Below are 21,516 nucleotides of genomic sequence, written 5' to 3'. Positions count from 1 at the left end.
GGTTTCAGACACATCCTCAGAACTTGCAACACAAACCTCCAGGCAAACAGTGCTATCTACTTTAGTTGTCACTTGATGAAAAGTTCAACTTGCCATCCTAGAATGGCATAAAGCACACACATTAATGGAATCATACAGATGTGGTTGAAATTCGTGATTTCCCACCTTAATGTTGGATCTAAGTTACTTGACATCTCTGAGCCTCAGCTTCCTCATTTAAAAATTAGAAATAAAAACATGTTACCCAGAGCTACTATTCATCGAAAGGCAGCAGACAATGAAATTGTATCATCTGTGCGTTTACCTACGTAAATTCAGTGATCACGCTCTGAAAGGAAAGAGTAAGAGAGAAATAAGTAACAATTTCACTTTATGTGTCTGCACCACGGAGCAAACACGGGACATAGCACCTCCACAGCACCATCAATTAATCTGTTTATCGCATGTCTCATAGAATGAGCATCTCACTGCACTGAGAGTGGTTCTGATGTCTGAAGGAACATATTTTCCCAAAACACAGGCCTTAAATGCAGGCCAACAATGTCATAGGTTACTTACCTGAAGTAACAACAGTCTATCCCAAATCTAGAGGAAACACTGACTGGGAGGGCCTCTCTAGGGATAAAATGGGCATATCCCTAATGGATACATATAGAAAAAAAAAAAATCTTCCAAATTCCACTTCCAATGAGGTTGAAAAGGTCACAATGGATGACCATTTCCCCTGTATTAATGGGGTGGGGGATGAGTGAAGTAAAAATATTTTTACAGATATCACAAAGTAGTCTACAGAAAGTACATTGTGGAGAAGGGGAACAAGACTTTATAGATGAGAAGAGATTAGTGGCTACTGGGGGCATTTGCCATGGGGGCAGGCAAATGATGGGGTCTGCCACCAGTCAGAGGGCTTTGCTTGGCCAAGAAGAAACCAGTGATACTTTAAACATCCCTATGGGCTAAAGCAACAGACAAGAATACATGAACATTCAGAACACAGAGCCAATCCTCCTCTTGGGTTAAATGTGTGACAGTGCAGAAGGCTGGGGCCTGAACTGAAAGACAGTTCCATCATCTCCCAAAGTTTGGGGCCCAAGTCCTAATAGAAGGGGAAGCCTGTAAGACACATAGATCATATCTTGCCCTCAAGGCGTTTGAAGCCCAGGTGAACTTGTTATATTGTCATTTATAATAAAAAATACATGTTTGGTCTTCATCCTGTTTCTGGAAGATAGCTCTTAAAATCCTTGAAATTTCCTAAGTAATGATAGTGATAAAGGAATCTTGTTTGTTTGTTCTTGCTTTTTTTGTTGTTGTTAATGGGGTAACTTTTAGAAAGTACCTAAGAATTGCGGCTGGTTGCCAGTGCAGTGGACAGGGTAATTACAGGTTAGAACTTTCAGTCCCACTCTCCCACCCTCTACAACCCCCACTCCCAACTTCTGGGAGTCAAGAGGGGCTGGAGATTGAATCAATTGCCAATGGCCAATCATGTCCGTGTAATGAAACTTATATAAAAATCCAAAATGAAGGGGTTCTGAGAATTTCCAGGCTGGTGAAGATGTGGAGATTTGGGGATGGCAGCACACCTAGAGAGAGCATAGGAGCTCCACACCCCTTTCAACATAGCTTGTCCTGTGCATCTCTTCCCTCTGGCTGTTCCTGAGTTGTTTTTTTTTTAATGTTTATTTATTTTTGAGAGAGACAGAGACAGGATACAAGTGGGTTAGGGGCAGAGAGACAGGGAGACACAGAATCTGAAGCAGGCTCCAGGCCCTGAGCTGTCAGCATAGAGCCCGACACGGGGTTCGAACTCACAAGCTGTGAGATCATGACCTGAGCCGAAGTCTGACGCTTAACCCCTTGAGCCACCCACTCACCCTTGAGTTCTATCCTTATAATAATCCAGTGATCTAGTAGGTAAAATATTTCTCTGGGTTCTGTGAGCCGCTCTAGCAAATTAATTGAACCCAAGAAAGGGGGTTGTGGGAACCTCTGATATAGTCAGTTTGTCAGAAGTATGGTAACCTGTACTTGGGACTGGGTCTGATGTCCAAGGAGGGAATCATTGGAGCCCCCCAGTCTGTAGTTGGTTGGTCAGAGGCACTGGTAATAACCTGGGCTTATGATTGGCATCTGAAGGGGGTAGGGCAGTCTTGTAGGACTGAGCCCTCAACCTGTGGAATCTGGGTAAATAGTGTCAAAATTAAGTTGAATTGTAGGACACCACAGCTGGTGTCCAGGGATTACATGGGAATCTCCCCACACACATTAGAATTGGGATCTTGTTGGGGCACCTGGGTGGCTCAGTTGTTTGAGTGTCCAACGTTAGCTCAGGTCACGATCTCATGCCTTGTGGTTCGCAGCCCTGCATCGGGCTCTGTGCTGACATCTCAGAGCCTGGAGCCTGCTTTGGATTCTGTGTCTCCCTCTCTGCCCCTCTCCTTTTTTTTTTTTTTTTTAATTTTTATTTTTAATGTTTATTTATTTTTGAGACAGAGAGAGACAGAGCATGAATGGGGGAGGGTCAGAGAGAGGAAGACACAGAATCTGAAACGGGCTCCAGGCTCTGAGCTGTCAGCACAGAGCCCGACGCGGGGCTCGAACTCACGTACCGCGAGATCATGACCTGAGCCGAAGTCGGTCGCTTAACTGACTGAGCCACCCAGGTGCCCCATCTCTCTGCCCCTCTCCTGCTTGCACTCTGTCTCTCTCTCAAAAATAAATAAACATTAAAAAAATTTAAAAAAGAAAAAAAAGAATCGGGATCTTGTAGCTCTTAAGCAGGGGAGCAACATGGGATTTGGGTTTTTGGAAGCCACAGTAATGAAATGTGTCACAGTTCTCAACCATTTTCTAGCACATAAGTTGGAAATTCATGTGCATAATATACTATGGGCTATCACACTGATCAGCATAGTTGATAATGCCATAGAGTACAGGAAACCATGAGTTGCAAAACATTAAGTAAAAGCAACAAAGATTGGTGATTGATTGGGCCTAGCTAGATGAGTACTCTTGGTTTCAGTATCAGATACCTGGGGGAGTCCTGCCAGTGATGGGAATGAGGAGCATGGATAAAGGGCAGGTTTATTTTGGGGAAGGAAGGGTATAGATGCAGATAATTTTGAACATGTTGAGTTGGAAGTGCCTGTGAGATACGCCCCAAGCAATTGCATCTAGAAAGTACATAGTTTGTATGACCTGGAAGTCAGGAGATCAGGAATGAAGATGTAAATTTGGGAATCATCAGCTTTGAGATGGAAAAAAGATGAGCTCACTCAGGAAGCATGAGAAGCCAAGCTAGGTTCCAGGGTTCAAAGGGAAAGGAATGAACAGGAGTAAGAGCTCAACTCCCCGGCAGGAAGCTTGTACTGAAGCAGGTATTTCATAGCCTTCCTTTGAAGCCATTGTGCATCAGACCCAAAACAACCTCTAGTCTTGTCTCCTGCCTTTCCCTCTCTGCATTGTCAGGCTTCTCGCCATTTGTTCACTTAGCTCACCAGACATCATGTCTGTGCCCGGCCCTCATCCAACTGCTCGTTCACATAGCAAATTTACTGAGAAGCCACCCTGTGCCAGGAGCTATGTTAGGTCCTGACCATACTGCAGTGACCAAAACATCCCTGCCTCAAAATGTTTACATTCTAGCGAAGGAGACATACACACACACATAATTAAAAAGACATACTGGGGAGAGATAAATGCTATGAAGAAAAAGTAAGCAAGTTAAGAGCATATAGTGATGGAGCTGTCCTATTTTAATGAAGACAATAAGGAAAGTCATCTCTAGAAGTCGCATTTGAGATCTGAATGAAGTGCCAAAGTTCTGGGTGAAGAAAGGGGGGGCTAGAACAGAATGGTGAAATGAGGTAACAAGAAGCTAAATCATATATGTTTTTATAAGCCTAAGTAAGGAGTCTGGCTTTCACTCCTGTGTGACAGGGGATAACCGTGGAGAGTTTTCAGTACAGGAAGGACATGATCTGACTTAGGTTTTGACATGATCCCTCTGGCTGCTGTGTCCACAATTAACTACTAGGGGCAAGAAGAGAGGTAGAGGGATGTTTTAGGAGGCTATTACAATAATGCTGGGCAGGGTAAGTGGGGTTTGTTGTGCTAAGAGTAGGGATGGAAATGGCGAGAAGTGATCAGGGTATATTTTATAGGTGGAACGGACAGGATTTGCAGTGAGAACAGATGTGGGGGTGAGGGAGAAGTCAAGGATGACTCCAAGGATGAGCAGGTGAATTAATGATACCAGTTACCTCAGCGGTAAATAATGAGCAAAGGTTAACTTTAGAGGGAAAATCGGGAGTATTGCTTTGGATACACAAAGTCAATTAGATGCTGATTAGACATCCAACTAGAGAGGTTGAGAAGACTATGGCTTATATGAATCCAGAGTTCACAGAACCGCTCAAAGCTGCAGACAAATGCTTGGGATTGGTCTGTGTACAGTGGTATTGAAAGCCATGAGTCTAGATGAGACCATCTGAAAGTATTGGACAGAGTCCCAGCTCCAGCAGCTGCGAAAGAGAGAACGGGGGGAGGGATAGTTGGCTAATGGGTGCTGTAATGGGGCCTTGAGAGCTTCAAAAAGGGCACAAGTCTCAAAGGGGAAAGGACCCGGTCATAGAGGGGTTCGCCAGCAGCTTGGAGGCGGATGGGCAACTTTCCAGGCTGAGGTATCCGCATTAGCAAAGACACAGGAGTTAGGACTAGACACGACGGGTCTGGAAATGGCGGAGGCCGCAGGTGAGGTTAAGAGCGCCGCGCGCACTTCCACTCCAGCCCACGGCGTCCGAGAGCCACGAGGTACTTCGTCTCTCCCTGAGTCGCCTCTCCGCCCGCGCGGACGCGGCAGCCCTGGGCTTCGCCAAGCGGAGCTGTCGGGACCACCGAGGCCGCACGCCGCGGAGGGCTGAGCCGCTCGAAACCGGCCGACTCTCGCGAGAGCGCGGCCTCGCCAGCCCAGCATGCCCCGCGCCGCCGCCGCTGCCGCCGCCGCCGCCGCCGCGCCGCGGCTTGAGGGCGGGAGGCTGGGGGAGGGTAGCGGAGCCGGCGCCGCCGCCATGTTGGGTCTGAGGCGGCTGCTGTAGGCGCCGACGGAGCGAGCGGACTTGAGGAGCGGCGACAGCGACGTGGGATCTGCCTCTCTGCGAGCGGCCGGGAGCGGCGGCGGCGGCGGCGCCATGAGCGGGGGCACCCCTTACATCGGCAGCAAGATCAGCCTTATCTCCAAGGCGGAGATCCGCTACGAGGGCATCCTCTACACCATCGACACCGAGAACTCCACCGTAGCTCTCGCCAAAGGTACGCCGGGGCGGGCCTCGGGGTGGGGTGCTGCGCCCGGCTCTCGGCCCGCGGCCTCCTCGCTCCCTCCCTGCCCCCTCCGTCGTCCTCCCGGAGGCCGCTCCCTTCCCTCCCTCCGGGCCCCGGCGTCTCGGGCTGGGCCGCGGCCTCCCCGGGCTTCCCGGCTCCCACCCCGAAGGTCCGCGCCTTCAATCCGGGAACTACAGGACGGTGAGCGGGGCGGGCGGGGCGGCCCTGAAGTCCGAGAACGGGCCGGAGAACACGGAGAGACGTGTCTTCCAACTCCGAAATTCGGTGGTTCTGTCGTCTTACCGCAAAACAAAGCCTAAGTATTCAAAGAATTTTTCCGCCTAGCTTGAGTTCAGTGCTGATTTGTTGAATCTGAGGCACCTATTTTCTCATGTTCTTAATTTCAATTCGTTACGGAATTCATCAGGTGAACTGTAAGTAATGTGCAAAACTTTGGGTTTGCTCAGCGACGCAGACGGTCTCGGAGTGCCATCGGTACCATCCAGCAGATCGCATCCCACTTGTCTCATACGTGGTATTTACCTGTTAAACCGGAATCCTTCTCCAAGGCTGTTGTGCAACCACGTCTTTAAAGCCGCTTGCTGTTGTCGCATCGACCCTGTTTCTGGAAAGCCGGTGCGGAGTACCCTTAATCGGAGTGGTCATTGGGCGCTGACCGATCGTCGGGCAGCCTCCCTGGGCCGGCGGATTCTTCTGGGTGTTGAGGATAGTGCCCTACCCGGAGTAGAGTATGTAATTAAGGGTCGCACAGGCTGAGTGGGTTTTCTTTCCGTTCACACGTCCTGTGCCTTCGCTCCTCCAGAAAACCAGGAAGAAAATAAACTTTAGCTCATTCTCTAGGAAGAAATCTCGCAAGTTAAGAATACTTAGGAGAGGGTAGCAAGATAACCAAGGTAGCTTTCCCAGCACATCTGGTGGAGTTACAGAATGAATACCGTGGTAGAGACAGAGGGCCAAGGGCTAGGAAGAAATTATCTAAATCTGTAAAAAGAAAAGAAAAAATTAACGTATAACTTACAGGAGAGTCGTTTCACAATATCAAGCAAACGTTTTAGTGACATTTTTTGTGTCCTTTTTAATAACACTTGGGTTGGAACAAATTTTATTACCTGAGTAAGAGGTCTTAAATTTTTTTATCTTAGGTTCCTTGCCACCCCGCTCTCCCCCCCATGGATATTTAGCTGTATGTTGTCTTAGTTTTTATGGCTTTATGAAATTATGAAAAAGGCTGCCTAAAGTTCTCGATGAGAGCCGCATACAGTACTTTTCATTAAGGGTGTTTAATAATTTTTTATTTAAGGTGTGTTGCCAGCCTAGTGACTTATTGTTGAATTGGCTGTGCCTTTATTCTTCACAGTGAAAAAAAATACGTACATATGTAAGATTTCAAAAAGTCTTTTAAAAATCTTTGAATATGTTCTTTTATGCAGGAAAACTAAAAAATCTTTATTTTGTTAATGACCAACATTTTAAAAAACTTTTATTTTCAACAGCTTCTAGAGTCCATAAACTAAAATTTTATTATTCTGTAATAATTCATATGCTAGTTTGTTCCTTTGTATCAGTCATGACTTCATAAATAGTACAACAGTGAAAAGATTTTTTTAATCATTGAATTTATATCTGTACTTACGGCTTTGATAATCTCACAACACAAAATATATGCTTTTTCTTAAGCAGTAGGAGTTATTTAATGTGTGACAGGTTTGGGAAGTTAATTGTGTTTGTAAAAACTGAAGTTACCAAATTTTGGTAGCTTATTCTACTTAGCAGTATCTAATCTAGAACTACTATATAGCTGTCTAGTCAACCCTGGGCACTTAATTCAAATTTTAAAATTAGAAGTGGGGTGTTTGGTCTTCAAATTTTACAATTTACATGCCTTGTGAGTAATTTGATATCTGATATTCCACTTCCACCTTTTTGAAAATTTGGTTGAAGAATGGCAGTCTAACAGATAAAAGCCTAAAGTTTATTTGTGGAGTTTAGAATACAATATTTTTTGGATTTAGAGATCCCTTATCTTTGTAAACTATCAATTGAGTTAATCTCTTCAAGTGACATTCTTAGAATTCTCTCTTGGATGTTAATTTTTCCCCCTCTGGGAAGAGTTTTTTCCCCTTTTTTATTGTGAAATAACCACACATTTGAAAAGATGCATGCATAAAAATGAAATATTTTTAAACAAACCTCCGTGTAACTACCACCCAGGGCAAGAAAGACATTGCAGAATCTCAGAAGCTTCCCACCCCCTGCATCTTCCCATTATCACTACTACACTCTTAAGCTAGATAGAAACGTTATTCTCACATTTGTAGATTTATCACTTAAGTTTACGTCCCTAAGTAATAGTGTTTATGTTTGTCCTTTTTTGAACTTTATATAAATGGAACCATCTTGTATATTTTTGATTTGGGCTTTTGTTGTGGCATAGTATTCCATCATGAGTATAACACAGCTTTATTCTGCATTTGTTTTTGATATTCTACAGTTAGTGTTTATTAAATTGTTTACAGTTTTTTGCTATTACAAACAATGCCTTTATAAATATTTGTGTTTAAGTACACTGATGGCCTGTGTACCTCTCTTGAGGGTATATACTTGAATTGGAGGATCATGGGGAAAGTTCGTCTTTATTAGGAAATGCCAAGCAGTTTCCAAAGTGGTTGTTTACTAGTTTTGATTTCAGTTACTAGTATATGAGAATTGTAGTTCCACATCCTTTACTAACAGTAATACTTAGTATCAGATATTTTAATTCTCTCCAATCTGGTGGGTGGGTGTGATTGTACCTGGCTTTAATCTTCCTGATTGCTAATGAGGTGAACACTTTTTCATATCTTACTCATTTGGATTTCATCTTTCATGAAATGCCTTTGAAATCTTGTGCCCATTTTACTACTGAAATGCATGTCTCTTTCTAGAGTTCAGCATTTTGAGTATGAATCCTTTGCTGGGAATATCTGTTGTAAACATCTTTCTCCATTTAATGGTTTCTTTTGGTGAACAGAAGTTCATTTTAATGTAGACATGTTTATCACTTTTATTTATGGCTAGTGTTTTTCTTTTTTTTTTTTTTTTAAGGAATTTTTCCCTACCCCAAGGTCATGGAGGTACTTTGATTACTTTTACAAAACTTTTTGTTTCACTTTTCACTTAAATTTAGTAAGAGATTCACTTGGTTTATATGGTCCAGATTAAAATTTATGTCCCTTACTTGGATGTTACTTATAATTTAAATTCATGTGGAATTATACAATGCTCTTAAAATTTTGGATTCGTTATGTTTGATGTGGTATATAATTAGGGTGACCGTATGGCTTGTTTTGCCCTGATGGAAGGTCCTTGTTTGTGCCTGTTGTTCTGGCATGATTATTAAAGTATCCCTTTATTTTCTTGAAAATGTTCCAGTTTGGGTAATAAATTGTATGGTCACACTAAATATAATCAAAAGCCCAATCCCAGAGATCATAACTAAGTGAGTGATGTTCTTTATTTTCTACTAGAGATTTCACAGATTAGCTCTAGTTCCGTGAAGGTAAAATAGAAGTAAATTTGATGGGCTTTGATACACAGGATCTTCTGTATGAATGTCAAGGCAACCTTGATGTCAGTTTCCTAAGTATGCTAATAGATCATCTGTCTGTAGTTTGTCTCTTAGAGTCTGTTGCATCTCTGAGTTTTTCTTCCTAACACTGATTATGATCTGCACGTAATCTGCTTTGCTTTATTTGCATGTGTTTATTGTCACCTTCCCTCCCCACCATAGTCTGAGCTCCTGGAAGAACGAATGTTTATTTAATGAATAAGTGAAAATGATTTAGCATTTTTGTTTATTAATCTTGTAGAAGTTTCTTGGGGTATCTCCAAATAATGCTTTCCATGTTCACAATTGTATATCTCCTTAAACTTACAATGCCTAAGATATGTTGTCGTCCCCCAACCCCCCCCCCCCCACAACAGTGAGAGATTTTGGAGAATAGGGATACAAGAGGATAAAAAAAATCTTATAACAAAATTGACATTGTTAGGAAGACAGAGTTTTACCTTATGACTCAAGCTCAATTATAATTTTCATTTAAAATTTAAGGGAAGAATTAGTTCAAGATGTTTGAGGGAATTACAAAGTGGTGGCATGTTTTCAATTTACTGTATATTCACACCTGTGTCTTGTGAACATGATGCTCAAACACATACTAGATCCTGGATGCCCAGAGATTGCCCACAGAATGGAAGTTTCGTGAATGCAGGATTTTTGTCTCCTTCACTGCTGTATCCTCAGTGCCTAGAACAGTGCCTGGCACGTAGCACGCCCTTGGTAAATATTTGAATAAATGAAAGGATACTTGTAGTTAGTGAAGGTTTCTAATTATGGGAATTTCAAAGTTGGAGAAAGTACACATTTACTATAAGCATCATATATGTAGACTTTTACACTATTTAAATAAAATGGGCTAAAATAAGTAAAGTTCTTTTTTGTTTATTTTTGAGAGGGAGTGCGGAGGAGGGTTAGAGAGAGGGGGAGGGAAAGAGTCCCAGATAGGCTCCAGTGCAGATTGCTTAGCGAGCTTGATCCCTGGAACTGTGAGATCAAGACCCCAGCTGAAGTCAAGAGTTAGACATTTAACCGACTAAGCCACCCAGGTGCCCCTAAAAAGAGCAAAATTCTTATCTAACATATTAAGTCAGCCATACCTGGATAATACACTACTCTAATGAAAACCAGGTTGCTGCTGCATTAGGAAAAGAGACTTTGTAAAGAAGAATGATAATAAGCCAGCTGCTTTTATTGATTAAAAAAATTTTTTTTAATGTTTATTTATTTTTGAGAGAGAGAAAGAGAGAGACAGTGGGAGCAGGGGAGGGGCAGGGAGAGAGGGAGACACAGAATCCGAAGCAGGCTCCAGGCTCTGAGCTGTTAGCACAGAGCCCCACCCGGGACTCGAACTCAGGAAGGGCAAGATCGTGGCCTAAGCCAAAGTCAGATGCTTAACCAACTGAGCCACTTAGGCGCTAGCTGCTTTTATTTTTTATTTTTTTTCATGGTATTTTATTTTATTTTATTTTTTTATATATGAAATTTATTGACAAATTGGTTCCAAGCTAGCTGCTTTTAAAATGATTTGTCCTTAAAATCAGGGCTTTGGTAAAGGGAATATAAAAGTTGGTAATGAATTATTTCCTTAAATCATCTGCTAAGTCTTGCCCATTGGTGTATCTTACCCACTTCTTGATTGTTAATTAGCGACGTACTCATAGACTTGAGTGAGCAAGTAGGAGAGCTTTGTATGGTGGATGAAATACTTGTAAAGTACTTTATTGATTTCTTCCATTCTCACATGAGTTGGGGACCTAAATCTAGCAGTTCACAAAATCACTACTTAGAATGTCAAAGATCTAGTAACACTTAAAGCAGTAGTTTCTTTTGGTTCCTCTGTTTAGTGAGGTTGCCAGAACTGGGAGCCTTGGAAACAGTTTATTGTTGCTTGTACAGTCCACAGAAATATTTAGTAATTTTGGGAGTCTGAAGTCAGATGCCAGAAACCAACTGCACTTTCCAGCAGAGCGAGATAAGCTGTGGCCTTCTGAATCCGAAGTAGAGAAAACAGCAGAAAGCCCCCCCCCCCCGAAATAATAATAATAATAGTAGTAGAAAGACGGAAGTAGGAAGAATTAAGAAATATCTGTTCTTGACACATAGCAAGAGTTTTTATAATAATAAACCCAGTGCCAAAGTAATAATAGCAGTAACTGCAGATGGTTTAGCTTCAATTTATTACTCCGTGGTAGAAGATGCCCTCTACAGAACAGTTTACCTTTTACTTCTCTACGATACTTTACTTAGCTGTATTAAAAGCTAGGTATCACTGAGGTAAGTTTTGTAATGAATAAAGTGTGAGTTCATTTGTAAAATATTTTATTCACAGGGATCTTATTCTAGTTTTGTGAGGTGTTTGTTTCTGGAAGAAAATGTGACCCAAAAGGCCACTTGGAATGCTTAGGAGCTCTTTCACCTTGGACAAGTTACTGAACCCTTAGCTTTTAACTTCTGCATCTTTTAAATATAGATAATAATGCCCATCTTTCAGTCATTCTGAAAATTAAATGAGATAATGCCAAACGTAACTAGTTTACTGTAGGTGCTTAATAGAGAGTAACTATCTCATTGTTATTTCTAGCTACCATCTCCATCTGTGTCTCTCTAGTACCTGAACTCCATAAGTCATTCGGACCTGCTGTATTCTACAGTCTGTTGATCTTACTACCTTTCACTGTCCCACATCCCCCTCATGACTTTACTTCCTTCTTTATCCTGTTTAAATTCCATGAGCAGTTGTTACAATCAGTACTTAGCATAAACTCTAACCCCCCCTGCCCTTCTGCTTTCTTGCACAAGCTTAGAGAAGCCACCGTCCCGATTATATTAACACAGACATGGTGACCAGTTTCACTCTAAATCTTCATTCACTAACCTCATCAGTCATAGTTACTTCCCAGCAGTCTTAATGCATTTCCATAGTCTATTTGTTCCATTTTTCCTAATGACTCTTTTATTCCTTGTTTTCCTCCAACCTCCAATACCTCCTTCCCATCTTCACTTTTAGCCTGTGAGCCTTCCTTCCTATTTAATTGAGGAAAGAATAGCAAATAGAAATTTTTGATTAACTTATCCCACATGTACCCAGTTCCTCACAGCTGTGCTCCACACCTCTACCATTTCTCTGGTCAGTGTAGATAAAGTGTTCTTTCTTCTCTGTCAGACCACCCTTCCCCTTGTGCAGATTTCATCTCCTCTTGATTTGAAGGTATTTCTTTTCGTGATTCTGTACTCTCTCTTCTGTGTATTCAGTTTTTCCTTCTCTACCAGATCTTTCCTGTCTAAGAGATATGATGCTATTTCACCCATCTTAAAAACAGCAACAAGAAAACACTACTACTCTTAACTGTTTCCTCTTTTCTATCACCCCGTTTCTGTCCTTTCCTTTACACCAAAACCCCTTGAAGGAATTGTCTACATCACTTATCCGTTAATTTTTGAACCCATTTTATTTAGGTTTTTTATTTGCACAGATGACAAACTTATCAAGGTCCCCAAAAACTTCCATGTTGCTGAATCTAGTGGTTGGTGCTTATCCTCAGTCTACTTGACCCATCACCAATATATGGCATAGTTGGTCTGTTCTCCTTGAAATACTTTCTTCACTTGACTTATCCTGGTTTTCTCTCATACCTCATAGGTTGCATCTCAGTCTCTTTTGTTGATTCTTCTACAAACCTCCATATGTTGGCCAGCTCCAGGGTCTCATTCTCTCTTGTTTCTGTGTGTATGTGTCTTTCACTCTTTATTTATTTTTTTTTTTAATGTTTAGTTATTTTTGAGAGAGAGCACAAGCTGGTAAGGGGCAAGGAGCAGGGGGACAGAGGATCCGAAGTGGGTTCTGCACTGACATCAGTGTGTCCAGTGCGGGGCTTGAACTCACGAACTGCAAGATCATGACCTGAGCCAAGTCCAAAGCTCAACCAACTGAGCCACCCAAGCTCCCCACTGTTTCTGTGTTTTAAAATTTACTTTATTTTACCATCTGCACTTTTCTCTTGATAATCTGAAATACCTACCTTTGAATACTCTTATTCATTACTGACTCCTGTCTCCATCCTGGACCTCTTTGAACTCCTGATGTATATACCACCTGCCTCCCTAACACTGCCACCTGGAGGGATATCTAGTAGGGATCTTGCATACCTATTTCTCATTCAGCCTTCTCCATCTATTTGAATGACAGTTCATTCTTTTAGTTGGTAAGACCAAAAACCTTTGAGTCATCCTTAATTCCTCTGTTCTCGCACACCTCATATGCGTTTTGGATCCTATCGCCTCTATTTTAAAAATATATCCAAAATTTGACCTCTTACTGCCTCTACTGCTCTACCTTGGTTTATTATCTTTCACTAGATTATTCAGAGACACTCAGGGGTTCCTATTTCAGTGTCGGCCTCTTATTTGATTCTCTTTTCACCCTCAGTACTGTTTGAGTGTATCTTTACCATTAAAACAACATGGAATGTGTGGGTAGCAAGTTTTTTTAGTGAGCCTATGTTTTTCTTAATCACTTGACTGTATGATTCTAAATTTAGAATCTTTTTCTGTGGAACTTTGAGGGTATGGGTTTGTTGTGTTCTAACATTCTGATTACTGATGTCAGTCTGATTCTCAGTCACTTTTCTCTCTGGAAGCTTTTATTCTTAAGAGTTGAGAAATGTTACCACACTGATTCCTGAATGGTTTCTCTGTAGACCTTACAAATCTGAAGACTCAAAGTCTCTTTAACCTAATAAATTCTGTGTCTATCTCAGATTAGACAGTCTTGTTTCTGTTCCTCCCTTCCTCATCCATGTTTTGTTTTGTTTTGTTTGTTTTTTGTTTTGTTTAATTCCTTTTGGATGCAATGTGTGTGTGTGTGTGTGTGTGTGTGTGCGCGCGCGCGCGCGTGTATTTCCTCTTATATTTTCATATCTCTGTCTCTTGGTTTGATAGTTTGGGAGATTAAGATATAAAACTAACTATAACGAAGAATGCACAACTGAAAGCAGCTTACAGGGTGAAGATTAAATTTAGACTGCAAATTGGACAAGCTTTTACTTTTACTTCCTGCTGATAAATCCTACTAAAACTATGTGAGAGGGACTTTTTTATTGTTTTAGGCATAAACCCATAAAGGACAAGGTAGATTTGGAAAGGAGACAACAGCAACAGTCTGAAAAGCAAATGGGTGAATTTAAATGACTTAGAAGAATTGAGAAAGCTGCAACCTAAGTAGACAGTAGGTAAATCCTGATTTACACCCAAACTCCTAAAAGGCTCAGCAATTGACCATCACCAGGTGCAGGGAAACTAGAAGGCTATGAAGTAATTAGGAGTGAAGATGGAGCTAAAAACTAGAAGAGTAACTCATAATTTGTTTCAGCAGTGGTCAGATTTCCAAATCCCCTTTTGCATTTCACACAACCTGGATAGGTACTCTTCTCCAACCCTGGTAAAATAGAGGTTCTGGGGAAACCCAGGCACAGTTGGGAACATAGGTACCTACTACCACACTAAGAACAGTTTGGAGCAAATGGGTCATAGAAGAAGCTTGCATATGCCTGGTGTATTCATTCATTCATTCATTCATTCATTTATGAGAGACAGAGAGAGAACAAGTGCAGGGGAGAGGGGCAGAGGAAGAGAGAGAGAGAGAGAGAGAGAGAGAGAGAGAATGAATCTTAAGCAGGCTCCGTGCTCAGAGCAGAGCTCAACACGGGGTTCAATCCCACGACCCTGGGATCATGACCTGACCCGAAATCCAAGACTCAGACGCTCAATCGACTGAGCCACCCAGGCACCCCTGGTGCTTATTATTTCATTCAGGAGAATTACTGAGTGCTTACTAGATAGTATACTAGGTGCTAGGAAACAAAAGAGAGCTTACAGACAAGATTCTTGAGAACACAGTGTCTTAAGGTGCAGCCTGACAGATAATCACAGTTAGCCACAGGAAGAGGATATCTGGGAGGAAGTAAGTGTCTGGTTCCAAGCCACAGGGAGTTTGCAGTCTACCAGGGAAGCAAACACAAAAGCAACTAGAGTCTAAAACTTTCATCCTGACTTATAACACCTTGCAGCTCACTAAGGGTAGGATTATACTAGGGGTCATTCAGGTCCTCAACTCAGTCAAGTTCCTTCAGATTTGGGGCCTTTTCACAAGCTTCCCTTGAATTGGAATTCTCTTTCCCTACTCCCCTTATATGGCTATTGTTGAAGAAATGAACAACGCACCAGATTAAGAAGTCACAGTGGAAAGAAAAGAACTAACAGCTCTGGAAGCTTAAGTGACAGCGAAGATGTGTCAAATAACAGGCTCAGGCACTCTCCCCTCCCCTTTTATTTTGCTTCCACTGCTAAATTTATCTTAATATATTCAGTTTGTCATCTGAATGACAGGCTAACAAGTCTGAATTTTGTTGGTAGATTGTAGGGAGCCATTGAGAGTTTTTTAACCAGTAGAGTGGCATGTCCGAGTCCAGCTTTAGGAAGCTTATGCTGCAACTCTGTGCAAAGATTGATGGGGGGTGAGAGGAGAGGCTGATAGTAGTGAGGTCAGTTGGAGTATTTTTAAGAGTTTGGAAAAGAGGAAATACAGACCTAAACTAGTTAAAATAGAGAAGGAGGAACAGATACATGAGAAATGAGAAGAATGGCGTGGCTTTTCAAAAGTTGACTGGGCAAGGAACAGGGAGGAATTAAGTGATAGTACATATAGTGGTTCCTGTCAACAAATTAGGAGTGGATCAGGAGGTAATCAGGTATATCCTTCTAGATTTCTGCTTGAGTGTCATCACCCCGCAAAGCCTTCCCTAATTCCCATAAGTCAGGAAATGTTAGATGTACCTTCTGTGTTCTCTTTTTGTCTTTTATTTTCTTGTGCTTATTGCGCCTTTCTTATTATATTTCACTACTAGACCTCAGCATCTTGTCCCCCTTATGTCCCTCGTACATAGCAAATTAACTATTAACTCTTTGTTGGTCACATGAAGGGTTATTATCTGAAAATTTTCCTTCGTTGGAAAACATGTAGTTGAACAGCTTGATATTTAATAGGAAAAGACAGTGTGATAAATGAAGACACTATTAAAGATATTTTACTCTCAGATTAATGAGTATAACTCAATTTTCTTTTGCCATCCTGTGCCTGATAGAAATGTTTCAGAGTCTCCTATTTACAGTTTCAAAAAGGTCCTCGTAAATGCGTTTAGCGTTATTACTGTTGTCTTGTTACTGCCTCACCATCTAAATTTTTTAATTGCTTTTTGGTTTTACCATTCTCTCTGCATGCCACTCTCCTCAAATTCTTATTCTCACAAGTCATTCTTCCCTTACGCTTAGTCTGAAATTATGTTTGAAGAAAGATGCATCTGAGTAAATCTGCATATATTAGTAATTTGAGGGAAAGAGTCTTGCATAAGAAGTGAAGTTGCAAATGAGAGGAGCTAGTTAACTGAGCAAGGTCTCAAACCTGTAATTGTGGGAGATGATTTTAGGTTAAAGGAAATGTAAGGGTCTTTCTTCCCCCCCAAGTGTGCAAGCAAGAGGGAAGAAAATCAGTGATGAAAAGGACAAGTTTTTTTACTTTAGCAGTTATTTATTTATTTAAAATTTCTTTTTTCAAAAGTCTTATTTTGAGAGAGGGAGAGAGAGAGAAGCCCAAGCAGGCTCCACGCTGTCAGTGCAGAGGAGCCTGATGTGGGACTTGAACTCAGGAACTGCGAGATCATGACCTGAGCCGAAACCCAGAGTCGGATGCTTAATCAGCTGAGCCACCCAAAGTACCCCTATTTTTTTCTTAAGTTTATGTATTTTGAGAGAGACGGAGAAAGGGAGATAGAATCCCAAGAAGGCTCCACACTGCTACTGTGGAGCCCGATGAGGGGCTCAAACTCACAAGCCATGAGACCATGACCTGAGCTGAAATCGAGTCGGGCACTTAACCCACTGAGCCATACAGGCTCCCCATCCTTTAGAGGTAAAGTAGAAGGAGTTGGTTCTAAGAATGTTTGAAAGGTGAGGGGAAAGTCATCTGGGTTGTGAACTCTGGAGGTGGAGGTGGGTTTTTTTTGCCTTCGGATCACCAGTGATTGGCATGTGATAAGTGCTGAGGAGATTCGGAATATTGCAGACAAAGATTGGTAGTAAAGTCTATTAGGGGTGACATGTCTATAGCTGCATATACATACAGGAGAGAGATGATAGAGGCCAGAGACTGATGTTTTCACTCAGTGTAGTAATACTTCCTGACACAAAGTAGTGTGGGCGAGAATGAAGAAGGGGCCAAAGTGCAGATATGTGGAAAGTGAAGCTTTGTGGAGGCAGTTTGTGATGTGATTCACAAGCAGGCCTGTGTCCCTTCCAAATAAAAAATGAAGAGCATGTTTTCAGTGTTTGTACAGGGATACTACCTTGTAGAAGAGATGGCTTCTCTTCTACACTACTTCTTTTAGTATTTTAAATAATTAAACCATATATAACAGGTAATAAATATTCAGTATTTCATATGCTTTTGACAAGAGTTAGTGTATGATACTGGATGTGCAACAAGAACTGTACTTCTGGATAACTATCAGAGGAGAAAAATACCAAGTGCAACTTTTCACTTTTTTTCCCTTGGTTCGATGCTTTTCCATATATGCTGTTTTTTAAATAATGCTGTTTTTCTGTTTTCCCATCCTATTGATTTCTAATTGTCATTTCTTTTTGATGTAGTCATCCAGTGATTTTGGAAATTGCCTACTTAATAGCTTTTTCCACTGTGGAATTTATTCAGGAAGTATTCAGATGTCAGCAGTATGTAAGGCACTGCGTTGGATACTGGGGGAGTTGCAAAGATTACTTTAATACAGATCTTTCTGAAGATCTTTCAATTCTAGGAAGGGGGAGCTGTAGACAGGGGTAGAATGCACTGTCATTTTTAGAGGGAGAATTTGTTACTTCCACCTGGAAATACTACGGATAGAGTTGTGTCACTTTGGGCCAGGTGCCCAGATATTTGGTAACATATTCTGGATGTTTCTGTGAAGATGTTTTTTCGATGATATTAATTTTTAGATCAGTAGACTTTAAGTAAAGCAGATTACCTTCCATGATGTGAGTGGGCCTCATCCAATCATATGAAGGCCTTAATAGAACAAAGAGTGACTTCCCCTGAGCAAGAAGGAATTTTACCACCAGACCACTTTTGGACTTCAGATTGTGGCTCTTCCCTCAATTTCAGCCTGCCAACCTACTCTGAAGATTTTGGATTTTCACATGAACCAGTTCCTTAATGTAAATAAATGTGTGTGTGCATGCACACACACAAACACATCCTGTTGGTTCTGTTTCTCTGAGAAACCTGATGAATACAAGTAGTATATAAGCTGAAATTTAGGTTGGGTTGAATGTGGGGAGAAGCTGTGGTAGAGTACAGAACTGCTCTGTGCATTGAGAATAATGAGCTTGGTTGGAACTTAAGATTCTGTAAGTGGGTTGGGACCAGATCTTCAACTGATACTTGACTACAGTTTTAACTTTGAGACTACATCAGAAATTTATTCTAGACTTCATTTGAACTTAGTCTTAGATTTCTAACTTAACTTGAATAATTCAGTCTTTTGTTTATTGCTCTCACATTTTGGTATTCAACAGACTTGTGTTTCTTCCTTATCAAATTGGTATTAGAGCCTAATTTATAATTTTTAGCTTGTATCCAAAGGTGAAGTCTTTGGAAAATACTAATGATGTCATTTTGGCATATTGAATATATTTAACTATGTATATGTTTATCAAGCTTTGGTATTTTATAATAGAGATATTGTATTGGGAAGTCGGTCACTATAGCTCTTCCCTCTATGCATGTACTATCACTGTATGTGGAGGTATTAATATACTGGTAACTAGATTTGACATTAGTGTGATGTTTGAACTTGATCTATTAGAAATAGAGATTTTTTTTTTTTAGGTAAGTGATTTTGACAGAGCCTTGACGCTATTTATGTTTTTGTTTTAATGTTTGTTTATTTTTGAGAGAGAGAGAGTGCAGACAAGTCAGGGAGAGGCAGAGAGACAGATACAGAGGATCCAAAGTGAGCTTCGTGCTGACAGTAGTGAGCTCAATGAGGGGCTCAAACTCAAAAACCGTGAGATCATGACGTGAGCCAAAATTGGACACTCAACCAACTGAGCCACCTGGTCACTTCTATTATTTTTTTTTTTTTAAAGACAATCATGGGACACGTATTTCTTTTTTTTTTTTTTTTTAATGTTTATTTATTTTTGACAGAGAGAGAGGCAGAGCATGAGCCAGGGGAGGGGCAGAGAGAGAGGGAGACACAGAATCCGAAGCAGGCTCCAGGCTCCAAGCCGTCAGCACAGAGCCTGACACGGGGCTCGAACTCACAGACTGCAAGATCATGACCTGAGCCAAAGTCAGACACTCAACCGACTGAGCCACCTAGGCTCCCCGACACATATTTCTGAATAAATCATTTGTAGCCAGAAATAGGGAATTGATTACATTCTTTTTTTTTTTTTAAGTTATTTATTTATTTTGAGAGAGAGAATCCCGAACAGGCTCTGCACTGACAGTGCAGATGAAGGGCTCTGATGAACTGTGAGATCATGACTTGAGCCGAAATAGTTGGACACTTAACCAACTGAGCCACCCGGGCACCCCTACTCCTGTATTCTCTTAATAGTTTTATAGTTTTGGTTTATATTGTTGACTCACTAAAAGAAAAACTGCTTTTCCTCTACTTACCAGTTTACTCAGTAGTTCTGGCTACCACCACATGTGTCAAGTCATCAACCAATTTTCCCAACTCCCTAGACACCAACTGGGTATCTTACAATTTAATTCGTTTTCTGACACTGTCTGAAGTTGATGTCAGAACCCATAGGTTAAGGGCTCGGTCCTACAAGATGACCCATCCCGCCTACTCCACATGCCAGTCTCCAGTCACAACTTGTGAACTGTATTTCTAACCACCTGGCTATAATTTGGGGGTTCCCATGACCCCCTCCTTGGTTTGGTCATTTGATAGAATAGCTTACAAAACTCAGGAAATCAGCTTATTTATTAGATTATTGGTTTATTATAACAGAATACAACTCAGGAACATCCAGATAGAACAGATATATAGGGCAAGATATGTGGGAAGGAATACAGAGATCCTGTGTTTTTTCCAGGTGAGTCGATCTCCCAGCACCTCCACGTGTTCACCAACCCAGGAGCTCTCTAAACCCCATAGTTCAGGGATTTTTTTGGACGTTTCATCACGTGGGCATGGTTATCAACTCAGTCTCCAGCCCTTTCTCCTCCCCAGAGGATGGGCTTTCTGGTGACCAGCCCCTTTTCTGAAGCTGTCCAGGAGCCCACCAAGAGTCTCTTCATTAGAACAAAAGATGCTCTTATTGCCCAGGAAATTCCAAGAGATTTGGGAGCTCTGTATTAGGAACCAAATATTAGAACAAAAGATGATCGGTGCGCCTTGCTGGTTCAGTCGGAAGAGTGTGAGACTCTTGATCTTGGGAGTTGTGAGTTCAAGCGCCATGTTGGGTATAGAGATTACTTAAGAGTAAATCTTTAAAAAAAAAAAAAAAAAAAGATGCTCTTAGTACCTTTATCTCTTAGGAGATGCAAAGGTTTTAGGAGTTCTGGCCGGGAGCTGCAGACAGAGACCAAATATATATTGTTTATTATATTACAGCATCATACCTGCTTTGAGTTAAATTTTGTTTTGGAATAAGATGGAGTTCTAGTCTCATTCTTTTGTATATGGTCATTCAGTTGTCCCAGAACCATTGTTTGAAGAGACCATTCTTTTCCCCGTTGGAGATCCTTGGACCCTTATCTAAAATCAATTGGCCAGAGATGTTTGGGTTTATTTCTGGACTCTGTTCCATTCCATAAATCTATATGTCTCCCCTTATAGGTCTACCACGTTGTTTTGACTACTGTAACTTAGTAGTAAGTTTTGAAATTGGCAAGTATGAGTCTTCCAACCTTTTCAGGCTATTCAGGTTCCCTCGAAGTTTCCTATCAATTTGAAGTTTGGCTTTACCTTTTTTGCAGGGTGGGGGAATTGCATTTTCAATAGGGATTGCACTGAATCTTAGCTCACTCTGGGGAGCACTGTAATCTTAATACTTAAGTCTTCCAGTCCATGAACATGGGATGACTTTCCATTTATTCAGCTGCTTTTTAATTTATTTCAGCAATGTTTTGTAGTTGTCAGTGTACAATTCATTTACCTCCTTTGTTAAATTTATTCTTAGGTACTTTATTCATTTGGATGGTACTGTAAGTGAGATTGTTTTTTGTTGTTGTTGTTTTGGTTTTACTTTTTAAAAAAATTTTTTTTTCAACTTTTTTTTTTTTTTTTTTTTTGGGACAGAGAGAGACAGAGCATGAACGGGGGAGGGGCAGAGAGAGAGGGAGACACAGAATCGGAAACAGGCTCCAGGCTCCGAGCCATCAGCCCAGAGCCTGACGTGGGACTCGAACTCACGGACCGCGAGATCGTGACCTGGCTGAAGTCGGACGCTTAACCGACTGCACCACCCAGGCGCCCCTAAAAAAATTTTTTAATGTTTATTTATCT

General features: G+C 41.3%; 1 protein-coding gene across 4 annotated transcripts in view; it reads left to right on the top strand.

Annotated features, from left to right (window-relative positions):
* Positions 1-5,015: 5,015 nt before the first annotated feature.
* Positions 5,016-21,516, top strand: part of LSM14A (LSM14A mRNA processing body assembly factor) — a 49,846-nt gene continuing 33,345 nt past the window's right edge. Inside the window, exon 1 of one of the 4 annotated variants that reach the window (XM_045047284.1) lies at positions 5,016-5,313. In XM_045047284.1, coding sequence (XP_044903219.1) covers positions 5,193-5,313 — 121 coding nt within the window. In that variant the 5' untranslated portion in view covers positions 5,016-5,192. The remainder of the gene's footprint in view (positions 5,314-21,516) is intronic. The other 3 variants (XM_023246138.2, XM_023246137.2, XM_023246136.2) reach the window with 3 other exon arrangements.

Source organism: Felis catus, chromosome E2 (genome assembly GCF_018350175.1).
Source record: "Felis catus isolate Fca126 chromosome E2, F.catus_Fca126_mat1.0, whole genome shotgun sequence".
Taxonomy (NCBI): Eukaryota; Metazoa; Chordata; class Mammalia; order Carnivora; family Felidae; genus Felis; species Felis catus.
Note: the sequence above shows the minus strand (reverse complement) of the source record. Positions and strands in the feature narration are given on the sequence as shown.